The sequence below is a fragment of the Phyllostomus discolor genome, chromosome 3 (genome assembly GCF_004126475.2).
Source record: "Phyllostomus discolor isolate MPI-MPIP mPhyDis1 chromosome 3, mPhyDis1.pri.v3, whole genome shotgun sequence".
In the NCBI taxonomy this organism is placed as follows: domain Eukaryota; kingdom Metazoa; phylum Chordata; class Mammalia; order Chiroptera; family Phyllostomidae; genus Phyllostomus; species Phyllostomus discolor.
In genome coordinates this window covers 150,929,276-150,952,632 of record NC_040905.2, presented here as the reverse complement: position 1 = coordinate 150,952,632, position 23,357 = coordinate 150,929,276, and the positions used below count along the sequence as shown (strand labels likewise).

The 23,357-nt window shown below is 39.1% G+C and overlaps 2 protein-coding genes across 2 annotated transcripts in view; both read left to right on the top strand.

Moving 5' to 3' along the window:
• The window catches only part of CNTLN (centlein), a 307,559-nt gene that overhangs the window by 194,505 nt on the left and 89,697 nt on the right, over positions 1-23,357 (top strand). Inside the window, 2 exon segments of the mRNA XM_036021559.1 lie at positions 7,518-7,609; positions 16,563-17,101. Of these exon segments, the coding sequence (XP_035877452.1) occupies positions 7,518-7,609; positions 16,563-17,101 (631 nt within the window).
• LOC114504729 (28S ribosomal protein S36, mitochondrial-like) lies at positions 7,757-14,181 on the top strand. Its single transcript, XM_036020015.1, has 2 exons — positions 7,757-7,761; positions 13,735-14,181. Exons 1-2 carry the CDS (start codon positions 7,757-7,759, stop codon positions 14,063-14,065), a joined length of 336 nt encoding a protein of 111 aa, XP_035875908.1. The 3' UTR covers positions 14,066-14,181.

The window sequence follows — 23,357 nt, the reverse complement described above, 5'->3', positions numbered from 1 at the left end:
AAGAGGGCGATGACTACCAGGGCATGTTCTTTACAAAGTGTTGGAAACTTGCAAGGGGAGAGCAGAAACTGACTTAATTTATAGGCTTATCTTGGGCACATTCTCATTTATACCCACATTCCTTTGGTCAAAGCAACTCATTTGGTCAAGCTCAACATCAGTGAAACAGGATCTATACTGGTCCCATGAAGGCAGAGGAGGAGGGAGTAAACATTTGCTGAATAATAATCTAGCATAATGTAATATAAAAGTATAAAGCAATGAAAAAAAGTATGCTGTGGAAGTTATATATGTTACAATATGTGGCTTTCTAGATGGTCTGGCTTAATCCAGGAATAAAGTATCTAAGGTAGAAAAAATGGATTGCGTGTTTCAGATTTCCCTTAATAAATATTACCTGAAAATAAACCACTGGGACTTTCATAGCAGTTGAGTAGCATAAAAATTGAGCTTACAATTTCTGGCAAACAGCTCAAGTTTACTTACCATTAAAGAAAGATCACAGGTGGATGCATACCAAAAAGACATGATAAAAAAAATCAGGCCTTGAAATATTCAAAACTTTGAAAATCTCATCTAAGACTTTCACTCCTAGATGAATAAAGGAGACATTCAGGTTTTTTCAAATACAGCCAAATTCTTTTTTTTATTATTTTATTTATTTAATTTTTTTTAGAGAGGGAAGGGAGAGAGAAAGAGAGAGAGAGAGAAACAGCAATGTGTGGTTGCTGGGGGTCATGGCCTGCAACCCAGGCATGCACCCTGACTGGGAATTGAACCTGCGACACTTTGGTTCGCAGCCCGCGCTCAATCCACTGAGCTACACCAGCCAGGGCAAGATACAGCCAAATTCTTTAAAAACAAATAAAAGGGTCAAAATATTATTTAATTCTTTGAATAATTAATCTTAAGTAATTCTTTATGTCCATAATTTAATTATATAGTCATTAATGTATTGAGGGTATACTTAAGTACCTACAAGTTTAGAGAGAATAAATAAGTTTCTAAACCTATGCAACACATTTTATAAAGAAGGAAAGGTCAGAATGCAGTTTTGCTTCACACCACTTATACTTGCTATCTGATCTAGCACAAGACCATTCCTTCTGGTCCTCTTCTTGGATGTCAATGAGTAGACATCTCAATCTCATATTGTTTTCTTTTTTAGTGACTTCCTACAGATAGAGGATAAAGCACTGTAATACAGCTCTTGCCTAACTCTTTAGCCTTATCTTTCATATTTTTAGCCTTGTTTTTCTATCTTGGGATGGAAGAATCAACAAGATAAACCCCATGTGTGCTTTACCATTGAACACTTCTGAACCATTATGCATAGTACTCCCTTTCTTTCCTTGTCAGTTCTTTTGGAAAAGACTTCCTTATCTTCTGGAAAAGGCTTTAATGACTAGATTAGAATATGATCTCCTATTTGAAGTCCTTGTGGAGGAGGAAAAAATAATTTTCCCTCTACTCTTCTAAATTTGTAACTGGCTCCCCTGTAGCAAAAGGAAAATTCACAAGATTAAAAAAAAAACAAGTATATTAGCATATATATGGCATATAGATACACGAGGTCTATCCGAGAAAAGTCCAGCTATTATTAATGTAATGAGAATGGTTTGTGCAACATTGATGTAACTTGGCCGTCAAGGAGAATGGACTGGAATGCCCATGCATAAACAATGACGACTTCACTGTACTTGTCAGTGAGTGTGGTATACACTATTGAGTGAGCATATGTACTGTGTGGCCATTACATTCAAAATTAGTGAGTAGAGCAACGAATCTACATCAAATTTTGTGTTAAATTGAACATTCTTCCACAAAAACTAATTGGATGATTCAGAAGGCCACAGCTATGGACAGCTGGTGACTGGCAGCTTCACCATAACCATGCATTCACTCATGCATCATGTCTTGTGCAGAGTTTTTGGCAAAACATCAAATCACCAAGATGACCCAACCCCTCTACAGCCCAGATTTGGTGCCCTGAGACTTCTGGCTTTTCCCAAAACTAAAATCACCATTGAAAAGGAAGAGATTTCAGACCATCTATAAGATTCAGGAAAATATAATGGGGCTGATGATGGCAATTGGGAGAACTCTGTGAGGTCACAAGGTGCCTCCTTTGAAGAGGACTGAGGTGTCATTTTCCTAACTACAGTGTTGCTTGTATCTTGTATTTTCTTCAATAAATGCCTCTATTTTTCTAGAGCAAAAATGCTTCTTTTTTTAGAAACTTATTTTATTTTTTTACATTAAAAATGTGTAATATTTAGACACACTTTTTTTTCCTTGTTGTTCAAGTACAGTTGTCTGCACTTTTCCTCCACCACTCCCACCCTGCCCCACCCATCCCCACCTCCCACCCTCCATCCTACTCACTTTGGCTTTGCCCACATGTCCTTTGTACATGTTCCTTGATGACCCTTCCTGTTTTTCCCATTATCCCCTCCCCTCCCCTCCCCTCCCCTCCCCTCTGGTTACTGTCAGCTCCTTCTTTTCCCTCCCTCCCTCCCTCCTTTCCTCCTTTCCTTCCTTCCTTTTTCTTCTTTCTTTATTTTAATTTTTTTAATTTTAATTGTTGTTCCAGTACAGTTTTCTGTCTTTTACTCCCATTCCAGCCCACCTCCCCAGTGCTCCCCACCTCTCTCCCATTTTTCGTATTACATGGCTGGATACCTTCTGGATAGACCTCATATATGGGAGATACTCACTTGGGGTAATAAATAACCCAAGGTAGTGGCTTAGAATTGGGAATTAAATTCCATCTTCAGATGAAACAAAAAATGAAGGGATGAGGAAAGAAAGCTAGTGGGAAGTTGACTAGGAAAAAATAGGCTTATAAAGAGTAAGGTTTATTATGTGATGTTAAATCAGCACCTTCTTCATTGATGAGTTTCTGGTGTTTTAGGTATCCACTTCCTGGTATGAGCTGGAGATACCCTTACAAATGGGGATTTACTTCATAAATGTAAATTACCCTTACAGAAGGTGAATTTCTGTGTTTTCCAAGCTTCTCCTTTGTCTGCTGTTTCTAAAAATCATCTGCTGAAATTAATTCTTATGCCAGAGAGGCATAGTTTGGGGTGGCATACTCTGTTGTCCTACACCTTTATTCACTTTTTCTTTAATGCCCTCAAAGTATTCTATATATGTCACACATATAAAATGTATTCTAATATAAAATGTGTGTAATGTTTTGGTTGCTGCTTTTATGCTTAAGGTCATGCTTTCTTTGAGTTGCTCTAAAAATATATATATCTATAAATATTAACTAGTGAAATAGAAAATTAAACACTGGACTTTTAAGATTAAGAAATAGTGCCCTGGCTAATATAGCTTAGTGGATTGAGCGCAGGCACCGAACCAAAGTGTCAGCAGTTTGATTCCCAGTCAGGTCTCGTGCCTGGGTTGCAGGCCAAGTCCCCACTTGGGGGCACACAAGAGGCAACCACACATTGATGTTTCTCTCCTTCCCTTCCTCTCTCTCTGAATATAAATAAAAATAAAAATTCTTAAAAAAATTAAGATATAGTATTTAAAGAATCAAAAGAATTAATATTAGGAGCATAAGGTAATATTGAAATCAATTGAAACAAAAAGAAATTAATTTTTATGATTTGAAATATACATGAAACTAGAAACACAAATAAAAATGTTAAACTTCTGGCCAGGATGGAGGTATAGGTAGATAGATACCCTTTACCTCCTCACACAACCAAAAGAAAGACAACAAATTTAAAAACAAAAAATAACCAGAACTGCCAGGAAATTGAACTGTATGGAAGTTCGACAACCAAGGAGTTAAAGAAGAAATATTCATCCAGACCAGTAGGAGGGGCGGAGTTGGGCAGCCAGGTGGAGAGTATCCATGCTCTCTCCCAGCATCTTGTATTCACCAACACAGAAGCCCTCCAAAGTCAATCATTTAGGAGTATTTATGGAGGCTTCATTACATGCTAGATTAAATTGTTGGCCATTGGTGACTGAACTAAATTTTTAGCCCCCTTCCCTTTCCCTGGATGTGGCTGAAAATTCCAAAACTCTAATCACATGGTTGGTTTCTAGGATAACCAGCCCCTTCCTAAAGAAATCAAGGCTGTTGGCATGTCAGTGGGAGGGATTTACCCCCAGTCTGTTGGGCTGTGAGGACGGGCTCAACCGCAGTGGAGGAAGAGCTGCTGTGCTGAGGCCAACCTGACAGAGCAGGACTCGCTTCACTGGGGCTCTGGTGCCCAGTGATTTTGCCCCTTGAGTGTGTCACTCATGGAGGTGTTTGGATAGTGCTGTGGTGTGGTCTGAAGCTGATCACTGGGTGCACTGGCCCTGAGGCCTTGTAGGAGGTGCAGATAAAGGTCAGCTGCCTCCTGTGCCCTGCCTGGGGCTACCCAGCATGAGCTACAGAGCTACCTGCAGATGGTTGCTGTTTGTGCTAGGCTTGGAGATACCCAGAAAAGGCGAAGCTGTGAACTGAGGCTGGCTGCCACTACTGCCAGGCCTGGGGCCACTTAGAAAGAGGTATGGGATATGACAAGGCCAAATACTACTTGTTTGGAGCTTGTGAACCTTTCAGAAATTTCAGGAAAGTCCACAGCATGAGCCAAGGTAGGCTATTTATATGTAAAAGCCACTGGAAACCGCCTAGGTGGGCCCAAAAGTTGTGTGTGCTTGGGGGGGGGGGGGGGGGGGATGGGTGGAAATCTCAGGTTATCATTAGGGTGGGGCAAACAGTGTGAGCCTGGTTGATGGCGACTCAGATGTAGTGCCCCTTGTCCAACTCTATGGGGAGGGCTCAGCAAAGGAACAGTGGCCTCTGCCAGCACTTCTGTCTAGCAGGAAGCCACCCCTCCAATTGATGCCCCAAAGCCGGACAACTCAGTTCCTCACAATATGTCCCTGGTGCCTTTCAAGCTTCTGTCCCACACTGGAGTTCAGAGCAAGTGAGACCCCGTAATTCTGTGTGGGAGTCCTTTAAGAGGAATGCCTGGACTTCAGTAATTCTTCCTTCCACTCAGCTATAATCTCTGCTGGTTTTCACAGCCAGAAGTTATAGGAACTTCTTTTCCTGGCACTGGAACCCTGGACTGGGGGGCTTCTAATGGGGCTGTGACCCCTAGCTCCTCAGGGGAACCTCTGCAGCTGAGATATCTCTCCTGATTTTTAACCACCACATGTGGGTGAGGGACCAGCACATTCTGAGTCTTTTCCCCTCCTACTAGTCTTGATGTCATTTCTTCTTTATCTCCTTAATTATAGGACTTGTGTTCAGACAGATTTCAGGCAGTTCTGAGTGATAGTTGTTCTGTAGCTTAGTGGTAATTTTGATGTGGGAGGATGTCAGTACCACATTTACCACTATCTTGATCAGTTTAGATTAATTTTTAATGTAATCCAAAATAGTTAAGAGAAAAGGAAAACCATAGAAGCTAGAATAAAATAAATTTAAACTATGAATAAGCAAAGTTAAAAGTTAAGAAAAAATAGTAGAGAGAGATGAAACTCTGAGAAGGAATATAAGTCAGAATGAACTTTTATAGTAATGAAAATGAAAGGAAAGCTAATATAATAAAATTTTAAAAATAAATCTTCAGCCATAGCCAGTGCAGCTCAGTTGGATGTCGTCCTGCAAACCTAAAGATCACACGGTTTGATTCCAAGTCAGAGCACAGGCTAAGGTTGTGGACTCCGTCCCCAGTTGGAGCACTTCCAGAAGGCAACCGAGTCAATGTTTCTCTCTCACATTGATGTTTCTCTCCCTCTCTTTCTCCCTCCTTTTTCCTCTCTCTAAAATAAAAATAAAATAAATAAAAATAAATAAATCTCCAGTAAGGTGACTTCCATCATAGAAAAAAATAGAAGTGTGTATTTCTAACTACACTTCTTTGTTCATTTTCCAAATCCCAAAATGCTTGACAGGGAAAAGAATCAAGGGCAGAGAGTTGATTTCTTTCTTTTCATCATGCCTGGACCTATCTACTTGATCATTCTTTATAAAATCCACAACTGTGAGAAATAAACTTTTTAGCACACAACCACAAGTAAGCATGGTCAACCAGACCACCAGTGGGCCTTGTACATACCCCAGGAGCACAAAGCAGCAGCCAAATTTATTTTTAAATCAGTCTTCAGCCTTTATTTTAATGGAGTTATTTAGTTATTGTTAGCTCTCTGCATTCTTATGTTCTTCATATTTTTGAGAGTAAATATCACACCTAGAACTATAGCAGATATTTAAATGATTAGAACAGATGAATTGTATTTGCATATTATTTTTATATTGTTGAAAGGGTACTGTAAATGAATTCAGCACCACTGTGTTAAGGGACTAGAAATGAAACTTGGGAACCAATATATTATTATCAAGGTAAAGGTACATATTCCCCAGGTGGCAAATTCTACCTATTCTGGCTTTTATTATCCTTAGGATAGTGTTCTATTTATTTCATGAGTACAGAAGTTTTAATTGGATATGTCATGTTTTGAAGACAAAAGAAATGCCTAATTCACTCTAACAAACTTGTTAGTCACTGTTTATACCAAGAGGATTTCTACTCTACAGAGAATAATATTGTTTTTTTCCTTTGTTGATAAATCAAAGTTTTACACTGACCTACAGCAGCCAAGCATACTTTGAAGCAAAAACATTTCACTCTAACACAGATATGTGTACTTTTAGATTTATATATTCTCTTTTTGCCCCCTTTTTATTCTTTGAGAAATAATATATCCCAAAAATAATTCCATAAGAAAAGAGTAGTTAAATTTGTCACAGTAATTTATCTGATAACAAAAATATTATTTATAGGTTTTAATGTATTTCAACTGAAGTTTTATGATTTTTTAAAAGTTAATATGTTGCTTGTATATTTTTGCTTGGTTGAGAAGCTTTCAAAGTCAAATTCCTGGTGAGTATCGGAATGATTTCTAGAAATAATTTTATTCATTATGAGAGTCTTTATTTGTTATAAAGTCACTGTTTTTCTGGAAATGTGAGTTTTATGGTTTACTCTGCCCAATTCATGATCTTTTACATGAAAAAAAGCGGGGGGTGTGATAGGGAATGTTACAGTTTCAGTCCACCCTAATTCTGTTACTGTTTGCTTTGTTCAGCATCACTCTGATCCTCCTGGCAGGGAGGAAGATCCAGAGAACAAAACTAGTAGTGACCTGTGTGGATTAAAAAAAAAAAGCAATGAACTCTGCTTTTAAGGCAAAGGGGGCATAGTCTACAAAAGATTGAAAATAGGAATAAAAGTACAGCATTGTTAACCTGCAGATCTGTTGTACCTTTGAAGATCTTACACTGCAAAAAAAAATGTGACTCTATGAAGATACATAATTATGTGACCGAAAATCTTAAAAAAGTCAACATTTATTTATTGGCCAAATACTTGACAATAAAATAGACTAGATTATTTACCATTGGGAAACCATAGAACCCCTTTCCTCAAAATGAAAGGGCAGCATTTTAGCAGTATAGGAGGTACCAAAATACATTATTTATTCTCCACCAGAACAACTCTTCAGCTGTGGTGAAGATGATGGGGTCAAGAAGAGTACTCCAGAGAAGAATGGGAAAGAAATGTTGGAGCAGACATTACAGAAGGTAGTCTAATCTTTAAGATATTGAGCTGAGCAAGTTAAATCTGAATTTTAACATAAAGGATTGTATTTTAAAATGAGGGTGCATGAACTTAAACCTTGTGTGAATCCTTAATTTAAATTCATAATTCAAAATTATTGGCTTGCCAAAATGAGGTAAAAAAATCAATGTTAGTGAAATAAATGGGGAAATACTTGTGTTTCTGTTGACATAGATTAAAAATATTTTCAAAGATGAAATGAGAATGACAGCAATAGAAATCATAAAAATTTGTAGTATATGTTAATTAGTTATAACAACAGTTTCACTTTAAAATTGGACATATGAGACTCTGTTACACTTTAGCAAGCATATGAATTTACAGTATTTAAATTAAAAAATATGAGACAGCTTTAGCTTCAGCTAAATATGTTTATAATTATAATTTTAAACTTGAAAATATAATGACTCATCTCATTTTGGATGAAAATTTGTACCCATATGATTTAGTATAGTTACCCCTGTTTTAATAAAAAACATCCATGTAAATAAAACCCTGTAGTTACTTTAGATCATGCCTATCATTAATAGTAAAATGTTTTTCAGAAATCTTAATATTTGTATTTATAATTTTATACTTAATTTACATTGATGTGTATAAATACATTGTTACCAAGTTAAATTCAACCAGTTCAAGTTGGTTGAGCAGTTTTTTAAATTATTACAAAGAAAATGTTCTTTAAATAGATTTTTCTTATAACTGACTGTTATTTGGCTACATAATACTTAGATAAAGCTGAAATTGTACAAATATGTAAACTGAAATATAAATCTGGCTACTTAACATTCCCCACATCTGTGAACTGACTTGTAGGAAATGTAGTGATTTACAGCAGATGATAGGATTTCTTCTGCTTCTAACACTTGCCACCTGGTCCTGTAACAAAGGCTGTCATTCCATCATTACTGAGTGACCATTATCAGGTTAACAAAATAATAGAGAACAAATGCTCACATTAATTTCTTTTAAGGTAGCATGAGTAATTGAAATAATGTATACACTGCCAGCTAAAATGTCATACACTTTATTCTAGCTTGTCTTCTTTGTTTCAAGGCGATATTTTTGTTTGCCAGGTTTTATATAATTTTTATCTTTATGGATATGTAATACTAGCCTACTACTTACTGCTTTGGGGTAGAAACTCTAAAGAAATTCACGATTTCATTCCCGCTGCCATAAATGACTATTATTGCAGTAGATTCAGAAATTCATTTAAATCCTAAAAAGCCGACAGGAATTATTTTCATTGGACTATATTTCAAATTAACATACTAATTTGACACTTTTTATATTAACTGAATGCTAATTGTATGACCCATGATTTAACCCCTTTCAGTCGAGTTACCTGTTTTAAGTGGATGTATATTGTGGGGATCTCCCCAGAAGGTGCCACCCTTGACCTGAAACCATTTTAAGCCCAACAAACTCAGGAATAGGGTTGTTTTGTTTGTTTGTTTGTCTTTGTTTTTCTTTTACCTCTACTTTTTCTTCTTAAAGACCTTCAGATAGAAAATGCTGCTTTAGGAAGGGAACCTTAACATAATCACCTGGTAGCCCATTCACTTTAGCACATGTGAATTAAGTCTGGTAGACAGGAGGGATCTATGGAAACAGATCCCATTACTAACTTCCCCTCTGTCCCGTTGTTTCTGAGTTGCCCAGCAAGAATTTCTTTGCTGCTATCTCAGTTACCTGTGAATTGCCTTTTTCCCCTTCGAAATCCGAGGCTTCTTCCCTCCTTTCTCCTTTGTCCAAAATGACATATATACCTCATTTTGCCTCACTGTCTTTGCAATTTTCATGCTTACGTGAAGTCCCCATGCATGCATATTAAAATTTGATTTTCTCCTGTAAAGCTGTGTCTGTTAATTTGATTATTAGCCCAGCTAGAAGCACTTAGAAGGTGGGAGGAAAATTACTTTTATGCCCCCACAATCTATATAAAACTTATTCAGAGTGGGTTTAAGGATTGTAACAACATGAAAACAGTATTTGTGCATAGTAGAAATGAAACCTATAAGTACATGATTTTAAAATAATATATTAACATTAAACACTGTTATGGAATGAATCGTGTGCCCCCACACTCTTATGTCAAAGTCCTGATTCCTAATGTCTCAGGATGTGACTGAATTAGGAGATGGGGGTCTTTATGAGTTAAGTCAAAAGGAGGTTATTGGGGTTTAAACTGTCCGGTCTAGGTACCCATAGAAAAGCATATACCACGCACACTTCACAAATCACATGTTTTGTTTGATTTGGAAGGAGCTCTCTTTTTGTTAAATTTAAAACATTTCCAGTACTGGAGGAAAAGTATGGACTTAAATTGATTTACAGCATGCAGAACAATGCCTTTAACAAATCTCTGGACTCCCATTCTCAAAATATATATTCAAGTTTTCCTTTCTATTTTTGGAGATTTAAAATCAGTTGAACAACAGTTTTTGAGAGTGTGCCTTGAATAGCACTTTAATGCGTTCTACGGACTTTCCTCTTCAAAGTCTTTGGAAGTAGCTTCTCTGTTTTGTTAGTTGTCCTCCATTTTAAACATAAATGCAAATAAATTTGGCCACGTCTTATGATTAAACATTGATTTACATTAGGGAGTTAACATACTTTAAATATAACACACATTTTTCCATTGATATATAACATTTTCATGAGTTGTGCCCAGACTTAAATGGATTTTAATGAAAAGAAAAAAATATGTTGCCAATATCCAAAATTGCAATCCTAAATTTAAGATGTTTATTTGTTACTTTTTTTGGTAACAAAAAATGTTACCAAATGTTATATTTTAATCAAAGCTACAAAGTTGATTTAATAGCTAGTTCAACAATATTTAATACAAGTAATTATATTTCAGCTCAAGTAATTTCATTAAATAACTGTTAGGAAGAATAATAGAGATGATAATGGTGATGATGATGATAAATTGTAGAATGTACGTCTGCTGTAAATTGTAGTATATTATTATATGTAATACTTATAACCTGCTTGATGAATGTTACTGTTTCCATTTCACAGATGAAAAAACTAAAGGTAGAATAGTTTAAATATTTTACCAGGTAAAGCAACCACAGGTGGAAGTGATACCCAAACTGGACTCAAAATTAAATTTCCAATAGACCACACCACTTTTTATTATTTTTATACTACTATAATCAAGCAGATAGGGGCCCATTCACATAGCGTCTTGGTGTGTGACCCAGCAAATAATGCTAGAGGAAACAGGTTTTTATTTACAATATTCCAACCTTGGGGGTACTGAGGCTCAGAGCCCTGTTCTTCTACAAGACCTAGCACTTCCCTTGCTCCCCAAAAGGGTATAAGCCAAAAGCTACCAAATTTCTCCTTATCCTTATTTGTACTTATGCTGGCTGTGCACACAGTCTCACAGCAACTCTCTCCTTCAGGATTGGGGGTATGTTCTTATCATCCTCCATGTAATAGTCCAGGGAAGCATATGCCATGTTACACTGGACCATGATGAAGTCTAGGAAAGGTACAAGTCCAGAGAGAGTATGTCCCAAGTCCCAAGAGTTTATTTATTTATTTAAAGATTTTATTTATTTATTTTTAGAGAGAAGGGAAGGCAGGGAGAAGAGAGGGACAGAAACATCAATGTGTGGTTGCCCCTCAAGTGCTCCATACCGGGGACCTGGCCTGCAACCCAGGAATGTGCCCTGACTGAGAATTGAACTAGTGGCCCTTTGGTTCACAGGCTTGTGCTCAGTCCACTGAGCTACACCAGCTGGGGCCCAAGTCCTAAGAGTTTACATCGAGTCTGAGTCTGTGAGGCAACAGGCCAGAGTCTTGCAAGGCAGGGTCCTTGATGGCTTCTGGGTCGGCTCAAGCGGGCATGATCAGAGCAGCAGTGTGTTTCCTTCCTTACTTCACCAGGCCCTATGACAGGATCCTGACTATAAACTACACAGGGGCTTGCTTACTTCTCCCTTCTCACTGCAGACCAGCTGCACTACAAATTGCCTAACTGCTACATCATGGCTCTCCTTCTTCACTACTGGCAACATGGCTCTCTCCAAACCACATGGCAGCTCCCTCACGGCTGCCTGCCCTTAGTTTTAAATGCTGACCCAGGGCTTCCTACATGATGTCCCATGTAGCTCTTCCCCCAGTGAGCTACATTTGCCAATTTCCCTGTAATGTTCTACCTTGTCTTGGCCACCGTATTTCATCAGGGCAAGCATGACTCAGTGATGCAGGGGTCTCCACTGGCTACCTCAGGAGTCAGGATACAGTCTGAAAGTCACATATATACCTTTTGCCCTGATGTTACAGAGCACAAGAAGGGGGAGCCTTGGGACAATATACTATTACTGAAAGAAGCCCCCAGGTCCGTTATGTCCACCATCTATAGGAAAGACGTCTCTCAATGTCAGAGATTTGTGAAAAGGGAAGGAAATGTTTATTTAATGCTATACAAACTTAAAGTAGTGACCTACTGTCTTCATCAAAAATCTTAAAGTCCCTTAAAACACCGACAAACAGACACAGTCTTTCCTTCCCCCTTTGCCCAGTCCGTATCTCAGTAAAGGAAATAGAAGTCCATGGCTCAGGCATTCCTCTGGTTATTTCCAGTCAGTACTCCGTCTTGACTGGGAGACCTCCCTGGGTTCCTGGCACCCTCAGCTGTGTTGCTGGGATCTCTGTTAAAACCGGGTGGTGGTTCCCCTTCCTAAAGCTGCGGGGGTCCCCACTCTGGCAAAGGCACATGGTCCTCTCTCCCAGGGCCACGGGAGTCCCCACTCAGCCAAAACCATGTGCTTCTCCCCTCAATGGCTGCCATGTCTGGGTTTAAATCCCCGTGCCAATCTTCCTCTGCAGCCCCATTTCTGATTCCTCCTACACTTGGCCACACTTGCTCTCAATCTGTTGTCTTTTCCGGCTTTTCTGGTCGCCGTCGTGGGTCTGGGCAGGTGTGACCCCATATCATGGAGCCAGTCTTCTCCAAGCTCCCACACAGGCACTGTAACTCGGGGGACCTTCAGTCACATCCGTGGGAGGAGATCCCTTTTCATCCTCCGGCCTAGAGCATGGCCATAGCTATTTAGCATATCTAAGCAACCAGCCAAAGGCTATAGGTATGTTAAATGACCATGCCATGGATTAGCTGCAAAGCTGCCCTGCTTGTTCTTGCTCTGTGTGCCCCTTCCCCCAACTCATACGTGTGGGGGAAGGGGTGCAGACATCTTAAAATCTCCTGGACACCTTGAGTTCTGGACCCCATTTCAATGCCCATTTGGGGTTCCCCCTCTTGGCTACACCCTGTAACACTGAGGCAGTAACACAGTTACTAACACTGTTAGCTATTAGCTAGCTACCAGTTCTCCATAGACATGCAAAGTATCTTAATTCTATCATCCACCTCTCCCACCGGCAAAACTGTGGTTTGTGAGGAATATTCTGTGACACCCTTCCTCCTCCTGCCCCCATCCTCTACACCTCATTTCACTACCACTGTCAAAGTCAGGATTTTTAAAAAGGCATGATTATTTGCACAAAATACATTTAAAAATATGCAGTCTACCTTACATCACCCTGAAATCTAACATGATAAAATACTTTTAAGTGTTTTTATGACAAGTATAATGTTTTGGGCAGTGACTGAAGACCATTGGAACTGAAAAGGTTGTAAAAAGTGATATTCCTTATTTGTTTGTAGTATTTTTTACTAAGTGGAGAATAAAATTTGGAGATCAAATGATTGGAAAGAGGTAAAAAAGTTTCAGCCAGAGTTCATGTATTTTTGAACACTGTATTTTTTGTCACATTGTCCAGGTCTTCAACACGATTTGCATTGAGAGGGGACAAGAGGTTTTTTTTGTCTTGAAATATACAGAGGTTGTCTACCATAGCCTGGTAAAAACTTTTTCATATACTTCTACTTAAGGTCAAGAGTAAGCCCTATAAAGACATAGGTCCAATAGTAGGTGAATATAACATACTAGGGAAAAAGGTGATTAAGATTCACTGAGATTCTTTATATTGTATTAGGAAATATTCATGTTCTAGGACAGTATAACTAATCAGTAAATGACAGTGAATTAAATGAAGGGTGTTGAAGCTACCTCTTCTTGGGGGTCATCGTAGGCAGTAAGATGGCGTCTGCTAGCAGGGTCGTTCAGGTAGTCAGGCCACATACTCCATTAATAAGGTTCCCTAACAGAAGAGACCATCCTAAACCCAATGTATCACAAGTTCTGAGATCAGCAGGACTACCGTCTCACTCTTCTTCAATTTCACAGCATTTTAAGGGAAGTAAATCGCCAGATTGGCTGATGCATCAGGGTCCACCAGACACTGCAGAAATAATAAAAACATTACCTCAGAAATATAGAAGGAAATCTATGTCTCAAGAAGAAATGGAATTTATCCAGCGTGGAGGTCCAGAATAATCACTGATAGTGGCTGTTGTTCGTCATCACACAAAAGGATAGTCTTTACAATAAAGGACTTTCAATGTGACAAATGAGAAATTGTACATTAAACAACCTTAATAAATATTCTGTAAACAAAAAACTATATAGAAAATTCAGATGGACACTTATAACATCCCATAATTTATGTATCTTGGTCAGCTCCTCCATAAGCTTATATAATTGTTTATATACTTTATACTTAAAGTACACATTTAAAATGTTAGCCTATTATTTTACTCTTGATTATTAAGTATTACTAGTGTTAAACTATTAAAAGCACACGATGTCTAGTAAATTATCCTAGATTTCCCATAATTTCACTTTTCTTTCAGTTTCTGTTTAGATATGAGTTTATCAGGCAGAATTGCTGCTTTTTGGAAGTGATTTTCCTGAAATTGGATGAGCGTCAGTGAAATAATGGCTCCATTATTTATTGTTAATTCTCTTAAAATTTTTTTCATTCACAAAGCTACTGGAGTATAACTGGCTTAATAAGCACATCCTACTCTGAAAGATAAAAATATAGCCAAAGTAAAACCAGTGATTTTGTGCTAGTAAGACAGGGGAGTTAACACAAAATATTATTTGTCACCTATTTTTAGAAAAAAAAATCAGTATAAAATCAGAGATCAACGTGAATACAGTATAGGTATAAATGTTTGACCAAAAATGGCAATTTCTTATGTTTTTAGGGGTATTAAGAAAGTGTTGTTCTTTGGTTTATTTTGCTTTTGATTGTAATAATGTATGCAAATCCTGGTAACCATTAATTTTCTCAAACTTAATGTCTGAAAGCTTCATAAAATCAACCTAAATATTTACCTTAAGGTAATTTATGAAACTTTAAAAAGGTCTTCCTGTGCCAAGAGTATATATTATTGTGAAAGTAAAGTCTCATAAAGTGAAATAAATTTTCTCCCATACCTTTAAAAAAAATAAAATAAATTAAAAATAAATAAATGAAGGGTGTTGAACTCACAAGAAGGAAAGGGGTCACAGAAGGATAGGTAAATCAGAGATGACTTAAACTCATGTTTAGGAAACTTCACCATCATAAGTGAAGCCCAGTAAACTGGAAAGTTTTAAGAATATGCATAAGTTTTATCTTGTGTATTTTTGAAATACTATTTTAAATCATTAGTTGTTAGTACATCAAAAATATTTTCTCCTTTGAAGAATTTTGTTTTGAAAGTAAATATCAGTTTATATTGTTTTTCAACATTTTACATTTCTTGCTTAACTCAGTGTTTTCTTGACTCTAGTTCTATGTTTATTTTCCATAAACAGGATGGGACAAAAGTAGGTTTACAGTTGTTTGTATGGAAAATAATACAATAAGTAAGAAATAATAATACAAGAATAAACTGTTTCACGCATTCACAACTGTAAACCTACTTTTGCCCCACTATGTATACCTGGGTAACTCTTCCTCTCCTGTATGGCTTGCATAATAGTAGGAGGGGCACAAAATCCTGGTTTGAATCCCAGTTTAAACCAGTAAATACTTACCTCTGTGTGTTACTTAACTTTTCAGAGTCTCATTTCCTCTTCTGGGAATACAATTATTGGCTCTACTTATCTCACATGTTTTTGAGATGATCAGAAAGAGGTCATGGCTATAAAATTCCTTTGTAAATGGTAAAATTTACTTTCCAAACAATAGTGATTATTTTTCAAGATTTAAACCGAAATCTCTTCAGTGAAACTCATAGCTTAGAATTAATTGCTATTTCTTTTTTTCCCAGACTTACAGCACTTAAATTTTATCCTTTATCAGAATGATGAATGCCAGTGTCTTTCCAAATAGTTTTTGAAATTTTTAAGGCCAGGCTGTTATCATTTTTGTATCCTTCAGTAAACATTGTTTATTGAAGTAAATGAAAAATTTCATATGCAACCTTGAAATAATTATAATTTAAATGTGTTAGACTTTTTTTTGTAAAATGTTCCTTTATTGTGTAAACTAAGGATCCCATGACTACTACTAAAATTATATTTTTTAAATTTAGAAATAAGTATTCTTCATAAATTTTTTTTATTTCAGCCATAAGTTTTTCATATGACTATTAAGTATTGAAAAAAATTATATTTTATTAATGAAGTTTCTGTGTACCTATTTTGTATAAATTGGTTTTCTCTGAAAAAAATTTTATTCACAATGAGTAGACTGTATAGCCAAAGAACTTAGAATCTCAGAAAAATCCACTAACTTTATTAACATACCTACTTCTCTGTCACTTTGTATAGAATTTTAACTTCTTTTACCATCTGTCCTTTATTTCACAGATATATTATCACATTTTAGAATGTATTTATCTGTACTACCTGAGAATTATTTAGAAATTAAATACTTTAGGTTTATATTATCCCTGTGCTTAATGTAATTTTATTTATTTAAGTAAGAAATGATAATAAAATACAATGGGTTATGGTTTGGGACTTGTAAAAGAATAAACAAAACTCTTCTGTTTAGGTCATTGAATTGGAAAATCGTCTAAAATCTTTTGAGAAAAGGTCAAGAAAATTACAAGAAGGGAATAAAAAATTAACAAAAGAAAATGATTTCCTGAAATCGCTCTTAAAACAGCAGGAAGAAAATGCAGAGGCCAGAGAAGAAGAGCTAGAACAGCTACAAAGGGGAAGTAAAGATGTAGAAAAACACAAAGCTGGTCTTCAAGAAAAAATCAGTGAGCTGGAGAGAGAAGTCACTTCCCTAAGGAGACAAGTGGCAGAAACTAATAGGTTGAAAAATGAAAATGAAGAGGTGATGAATTCAGTGGAGAAGTTGCAGCATTCAGCAGACAAAGCTAAATCCGAGATGGCCACCACACAAGTGAGATCTGGACAATGTGATTGTAAAACAACCACTACCAAGGTTAAATTTAAAACTGCCAAGAAAAAGCGCTCTGTGGGTCGTTACTACACTATTCTCAATCACTCCATCAAGGTTATGAGCAATGTGTTTGAGAACCTCGACAAGGACAAGGACTGGGAGGATGTGAGTGAAAGCAGGTAAGGCTCTCATTAACTTGGCTCTGTGGTGGGGACACTGTGCATATGTAAAGCACAAGCAAATGGAGATTGAATTTCAACTACTGTCGATTTGGTATTCAGAAAAAATACTGTCAGATCCTTTGAAATATCTTGGGAGGTCTTGTTCTGAGCTTATTGACTGAAATTTGCATGCAAAATTAGCCACAACTGCATGAGTATTTGAATAGGTGCCAGGAAACCCAAAAGAAGGCAATGCTTGATTTCTTCCAGTGATGCTATTTTCATGCAGTCATGAGGCTTGAAATTGACAGTTTGGCAGGTTGATTTAATTTGCTGGCCCTTTGCATATTCACCACTGACAGCTAAGGATTCCCAGGCAAGCCTACTAAGTCGGTTTAGTTATCTTGTGACATGCCAACCTGGGAGGAGAAACATTTTTCCCCCTTAATTTAGTTAGATAAATTTTGAATGACCCATTTCAGCTTGTTACCAGATGTCTACAAGCTGTTTAACATCCTTTAAATTAAGAACCATCTTCACTAATTATTTCATGTATGTATTATGCAGTCATTGTACTAACTTTAATTGAATGGTGGTTAAAATTTAGTTCTTTAAAGTTATAGCTCTGCAGATTCCTAGTCTTAAGTTAAATAACCCCTAGTGAGTAGTAACAGGAGAATAATAAAAATCTATAATACTTCTTGCCCTTATCCCTGGCTATACATTCATATAAGCTCTTGAAGCACCTCAGTAACCACAAAGGCAAGTGGATAATGGAACACCTTTTTAGACTTAAATAGGAGGAAAGTTTAATGTGGCCAGAATTGCTAAGACAAATTGAACAACCTTCTATAATTCTGTCTTGTTTTATAATGGCTTATATTTCCTTTATTTTCCTAAATATTTTTTTAAAGTCCCAAATAGTGGTCTGTTTTAGATTTAGGATTGTGGGTGCACAAAAAAATTAACTTTTTTCCTACTTAGAAAGTTCTTGCATCTGGGCTAATCATCCAATTAATAGAGGCAGACAGACAGGAGAAAATGTCCAAGACTTACTACTCTGATGTACATGCCGGGCATATCATAAGATATGAGACCTAAACTGCATTGAGCAGTTGAGGCTTAACACGCTATTCTGGACAAAGAAGTGGGGCAGGGGTCTGGGATTCCAAAGGAAGTAGGTAATTAACAGGTAGGAGAAAGAGCAAACACATAGTCTACAAGTTCTTGCTGGACCATCCAGAAATAGTGGGACACAGAAGGAAACACACTGTTGGATTTCTCCCTGTCCATCAGATATGTGCTTATTCATGTGTGCTAAGGTGAATACGCTCAGGTTCCCTTCCTGAAGCATGTTTTTCTCTCTGAATTCCTTTCGGCACAAAAAGGTGAGGGTCACAGGTTCCTTTTGAGTCTTTTTTTTTATAACCAGCTTAAAATCAATGTCACAAAAGTCACACTTTGGGGTGACAAAACTTTGGTCCCTTCAGGATATCTCTGGATAGTTTTCTTAAGCATAGACATAGAACTGAAACTTATCTTAAAATGTGGTTCTCATACTTGTGTGCATATTAGAATCACTTAAGGATCTTATAAAAATTCCAAAGCTCAAGCCACACCCCGGTGCAATTCTATCTTAACTTCTGGAGTGAGGTACAAGCTTCAGTAATTTTTTGAAGCTTTCTAGCTAATTCCAATATGCAGGCAAGTTTGGGAACCACTGTCATAAATGATCATTGGGTCAAACCCCTTATCATCAGGCAGGTAAAAAATTCACAAATATATGAAGGTGAGGAAGAAGGACGAAGTCTGCATTTTCATTCTTTGTTAACTCGTGTAGTAAGGTTTCTTTCCCCTGTTCTTAAAAGCAATTAGAAATAAAATACTAGTTAGCTTAAAACCCACTAAGCCCTTATTGATATTTCAAGGAAATTCTAGTTTCAGCTACTATCTCAGCCAGTTGGACCTACCTCATTCTTCATAATATAGTGGTCTACTTTACTCATGTGTGAGCATGTATGTATGAATAAATATATGAAAGTTAAGTAATATAATTTTGATTTTATCATATTAGGATATGTGCGGAAGGTCACATATCACACACTATCTCTTAAAACAGGGTTAAGTTATTTAAGTTATTTCGCAGTGAAATTCAGTTTTACACTGTGAGGATTAAATGTTGCATTTCTTGCCTGACAGAATATTCTCAGGAATCACTCAGCTGCAAAGAATTCTTCAACAATTAGAAATCCCACAGTGGAGCCTAAGGACTTCAGAACATTCTGTTTCCCTTAGTTTGTCATAACCTGAAATATAAGTGTTGTGGAAAATCCACCCATACTCGGGAGATAACGAAGCACAAACTTTATTATACACGCGGGGCTCAAGGGGGGTTAATTCCCAAATCCTGAGCCGAAAAGGCTGGGTTAGGGGTCCTTTTTATATACCAGTTACACAGGCAGAAAGGGAGAGGGAACCAGCTGCTGAACGCAAACATGCAGAAGCAGGGGCATAGTGACCTTCAGATATCGTTCCTTAGCAACTCTGCTAGCCAGCTCCTTACCTAAAAATAACTTTTACTCAGCTTTTGTCCCGACAAAACTTGCAAGTGTTACACAGAGCAGTTTCTTTTCCTGCCACATTCCCCCCTTGATGCTATAAGGTGTTTTATCCCTTTTAGCATTACTAATACCTGGCTATAAGGCTGAGGTCCTTGGGAGGGTTACAACTGCTGATATTAGTGCTGGTACCACTGGAGGGCTAGCACTGTGGCAGCTGCCCTATGAGTCACTGTAGCCCTAGGTGTTGGACTAAGGTCCGGAGGATGCAGGGTCCTATATGCCTGACACCTCCAGGTCTGGTACTTCATGGTCCTGGATGTTACTCCAGTCCGGTATACCTTCCCTCCCCAAGTGCAGAGGGATTGCTGTGACTGAACGCAACCCGATGGCATGTCAGTGGAGGAGCTGAAAGCTGACCCTGGGAGATAGTAAGAGACCACTTTACCGCTGAGCACAATCCTATGCCTGGGGGTATTACATTTGCAGGCTGGGGCTGAGACAGGGGCCGCATTTGTTAAGCAAAGCATACAATAAACCCAAATATAGACATTAAACAGAGACAAACTATTTCTAGGGTGACCCACTTTGCAGGGATTCCATTCCTCAGGGGCCACAGTCACTAGTCCAATTGTCAATGCTCCTGCGAAGGTGCCAATTAAAGTCAGGTACCCTGCGGAACAACGGTCTATTCCTTGGTGTCTTTTTTACTGGTTGGCATCCTCCAGTGTCTTAGCGTGGGTTTTTGGCACAGGCCTAGTCCTCGGGTTTTCGGGATCTACTGCTGTCTTGGCCTGGCTGTAGTAGATCCAAGGGGTGACTCCTGCAGCAGTTTGTCCAGGGCAGTCCAGTTTTCTGGTCTGCATATTCGGCGACTTTCCTGCCCTTAACCATATAGCTGCTTCCATCCATGTAGTGGGTGACATCAACATCAGGTTGGGCCTGGGGCTGGTCCTGGGGGGCTGGTCCTGGATGTCTGGCCAGCTGGCGTGGACCTCTTCGGTTACTCTAAGACAGTCTTGGTCCAGCTCTCTAAGTTCTGCCAGAAAGTAGGTGGCTGGATTGACTTGTTTCATGGTCTTAACATGCACCCTCGGGTTTCCTTGGAGGATGCCCTGGTATTGAGTCAGTCTGGGGTTCGACAGCCACTTATGCCCCTTGCAAGAGGGTTATGGCAGCAGTGACTGCCCTCAGACGAGGTGGCCAGCCGGTGGCGTCATGGGCTAACTACTTAGACAGGTGAACCCCACCGGGTGTTGCCATGGTCCAACAGGCTGGGTCAGGACCCAAGGGCTACCTTGTCTCTCTTGTGGGTATACAGATTAAAAGGCCGCCCCGGCTTTGACAGTCCAAGGGCAGGAACATTACTGAGGCACCTCTTAATATTTTGGAAGGCTTTTTCTTAATGTCCGGACCCTTCAAAGCCTGGTAGTAGTGCCGAGTTCCACAGCTGCAGGGTGCAGGCTGGCTTTCCCTTAGGAAAACGAGCATTTTCCTCAGAAATCAGACAAGGTTCTGGAGGGCGTTGGCAACTCTGCCATTTTCTGTCCTCACCCCTGATCACACTGCGAGTACTTCTGGCAGGCCTGGTTGCTGAGCTCTGTACCTGGCGACATTGCCGGAGTGCCAGGGGAGCTTGCAGGCCACTGGGGCAGGCGAACCCGACGGAGCACCATGCACCATGAAGGGCCATGACAGAGGACTGTGCAGATGGCTGTAGGGGGCACTTCAGCAACGTGTGCGTTCCCTCCCGGCACCGTTTCTGGGATGGGGCCACCAGGAGGAGGTCATCCATGTACTGCAGAATCGTCAGGTCCATCCCCCCTTAGCGAGGGGTTTCCTGCTAGGGCTTCCCCAAATAGGATTGGGGAGTTCTTAAACCCCTGGGGCAGTCTAATCCAGGTTAGCTGAGTCTTGACCGCTGTGTGCAGATCTTTCCATTCAAAGGCAAAAATGGGTTGGCTGGAAGGTGCCACAGGAATGCAGGAGAAGGCATCCTTCAGATTAAGGCAGGTAAACCACGTTGCTGTTGGGGGAAGCTGGCTCGGGAGGGTGTACGGGTTCGGGACCACTGGGTGGCGGCTGTTGGCTGCTTTGTAGACAGCCCACAGATCCTGGACAGGTCGGTACCCACTCCTGTCTGGCTGCTATCATGGGTCTGGGCAGGTGTGGCCCCATGTTATGGAGCCAATCTTCTTCAAGCTCCCACTCGGGGAACCTGCCTCTCTGTCACATCCTGGGCAGGGGAGTCTTTCTTTATCTCCCTGGCCCAGAGCATGGCCACAGCCATTTAGCATATCCAAGTGACCAGCTGAAGGCTACAAGCATGTTAAATGACTATGCCGTGGGTTAGCTATAAAGCTGTTGCTGTACAAAACAGCCTTGCATATTTTGCTCTGTGTGTCCCTCCCCTAACTTACACCTGTGGGGAAGGAGTGAAGACATCCTAAAATTTCCTGGACACGTTGAGTTCTGGACCCCGTCCCAAATGCCCATTTGGGGTCCCCCCCATTAGCTGCACCTTGTAACAATTTTTCATTCTAGATATATATCCACTTTAAATTCTTTTAAAGGACAATGGACGAAAGTCTCATCTTCTTGTAACTGCTTCCGGCTGGAAATGGACGTTGTTTTACCTACCCGTGGGTTTGGGGTGCTCTGAAAGGGGGTGCAGCACGGAGGGAGTCCTTCCTGTCAGGGGAAGGACCTTACAGAATCCTAGTCAGTTGGCTGTTACCAGGAAGTCACAGGCTCAGTTTCCAAAGGCTGGTATTACTGAACCGTTGGCATCCTGGTCCTATTCTGGAGGTGACAGATTTGGAAAGAGTTGGAAGGCACAATTAAATCATAACCATTAAATGACAAAGGCAGGGGCTTAGGTATGGCTTATCTGGAGGAAGGTGTACAAGGCATGCTACACTTATCCAAAGCTTTTGTGGTCCATTATACTTTACTCAGGCTTAGGGAATATATTATGATTTCCCTTCTTTCAGATATCTAAACCTTTCCTGTTCAAGCCACTAAGACAGAAAAGGAAAAATCAGTTTTAAAGTGAAGCCCACAGATCGCCCAAACTGCTTACTAACCCAACCACTTAGTTTAGCCAAACCATTGAGCTCCAGGGGGTGATGATGAAAAATGGGTTCCTTAAGTGAGGCCTGTATTGCAACCAATCACTCAGGTAATGAAGTCATAGGCATACGTCCTATGAAAACAGAAGAGCACACAGGTTAATTTACACAATAGTCCCCAAACCAGTCTCGGTGCCTGTGAGACTGTCTTTTGGGAAGGCATTCAGTTGCAAGTTCCTTTTTGCAATGACATTCAGCAATGGCAATTTGACAGGTCCTTCATACCTGTAAATTGTATATCTTTGATGATATTACAAAACCAGTTTTAACCTTCAAATGAAAACAAACTTTTAAGACAGTTAGCTGTGTTATTCTGATGTTTAATACTGAGCACAGTGATCCTCCTTGAACCATAATTTTTCTCCTAAGATCACCCTCACTGTTATTAACTGTTTGCTTGCATAAACTCACCAAGAGCAGCCTGAATTACTTATGATCTTTTATTCTGCTTTGCTGGAACTCACACAGGGAACCTTCAGATTGACTTCTCAGTCCGCCCCTCAGGGCACAGAAGCAGAGCCACACATCCGCCATCTAGCTTTGCCTGTACCAGTTGTTTTACCCAGATCCTTGAGGTTTTCATTG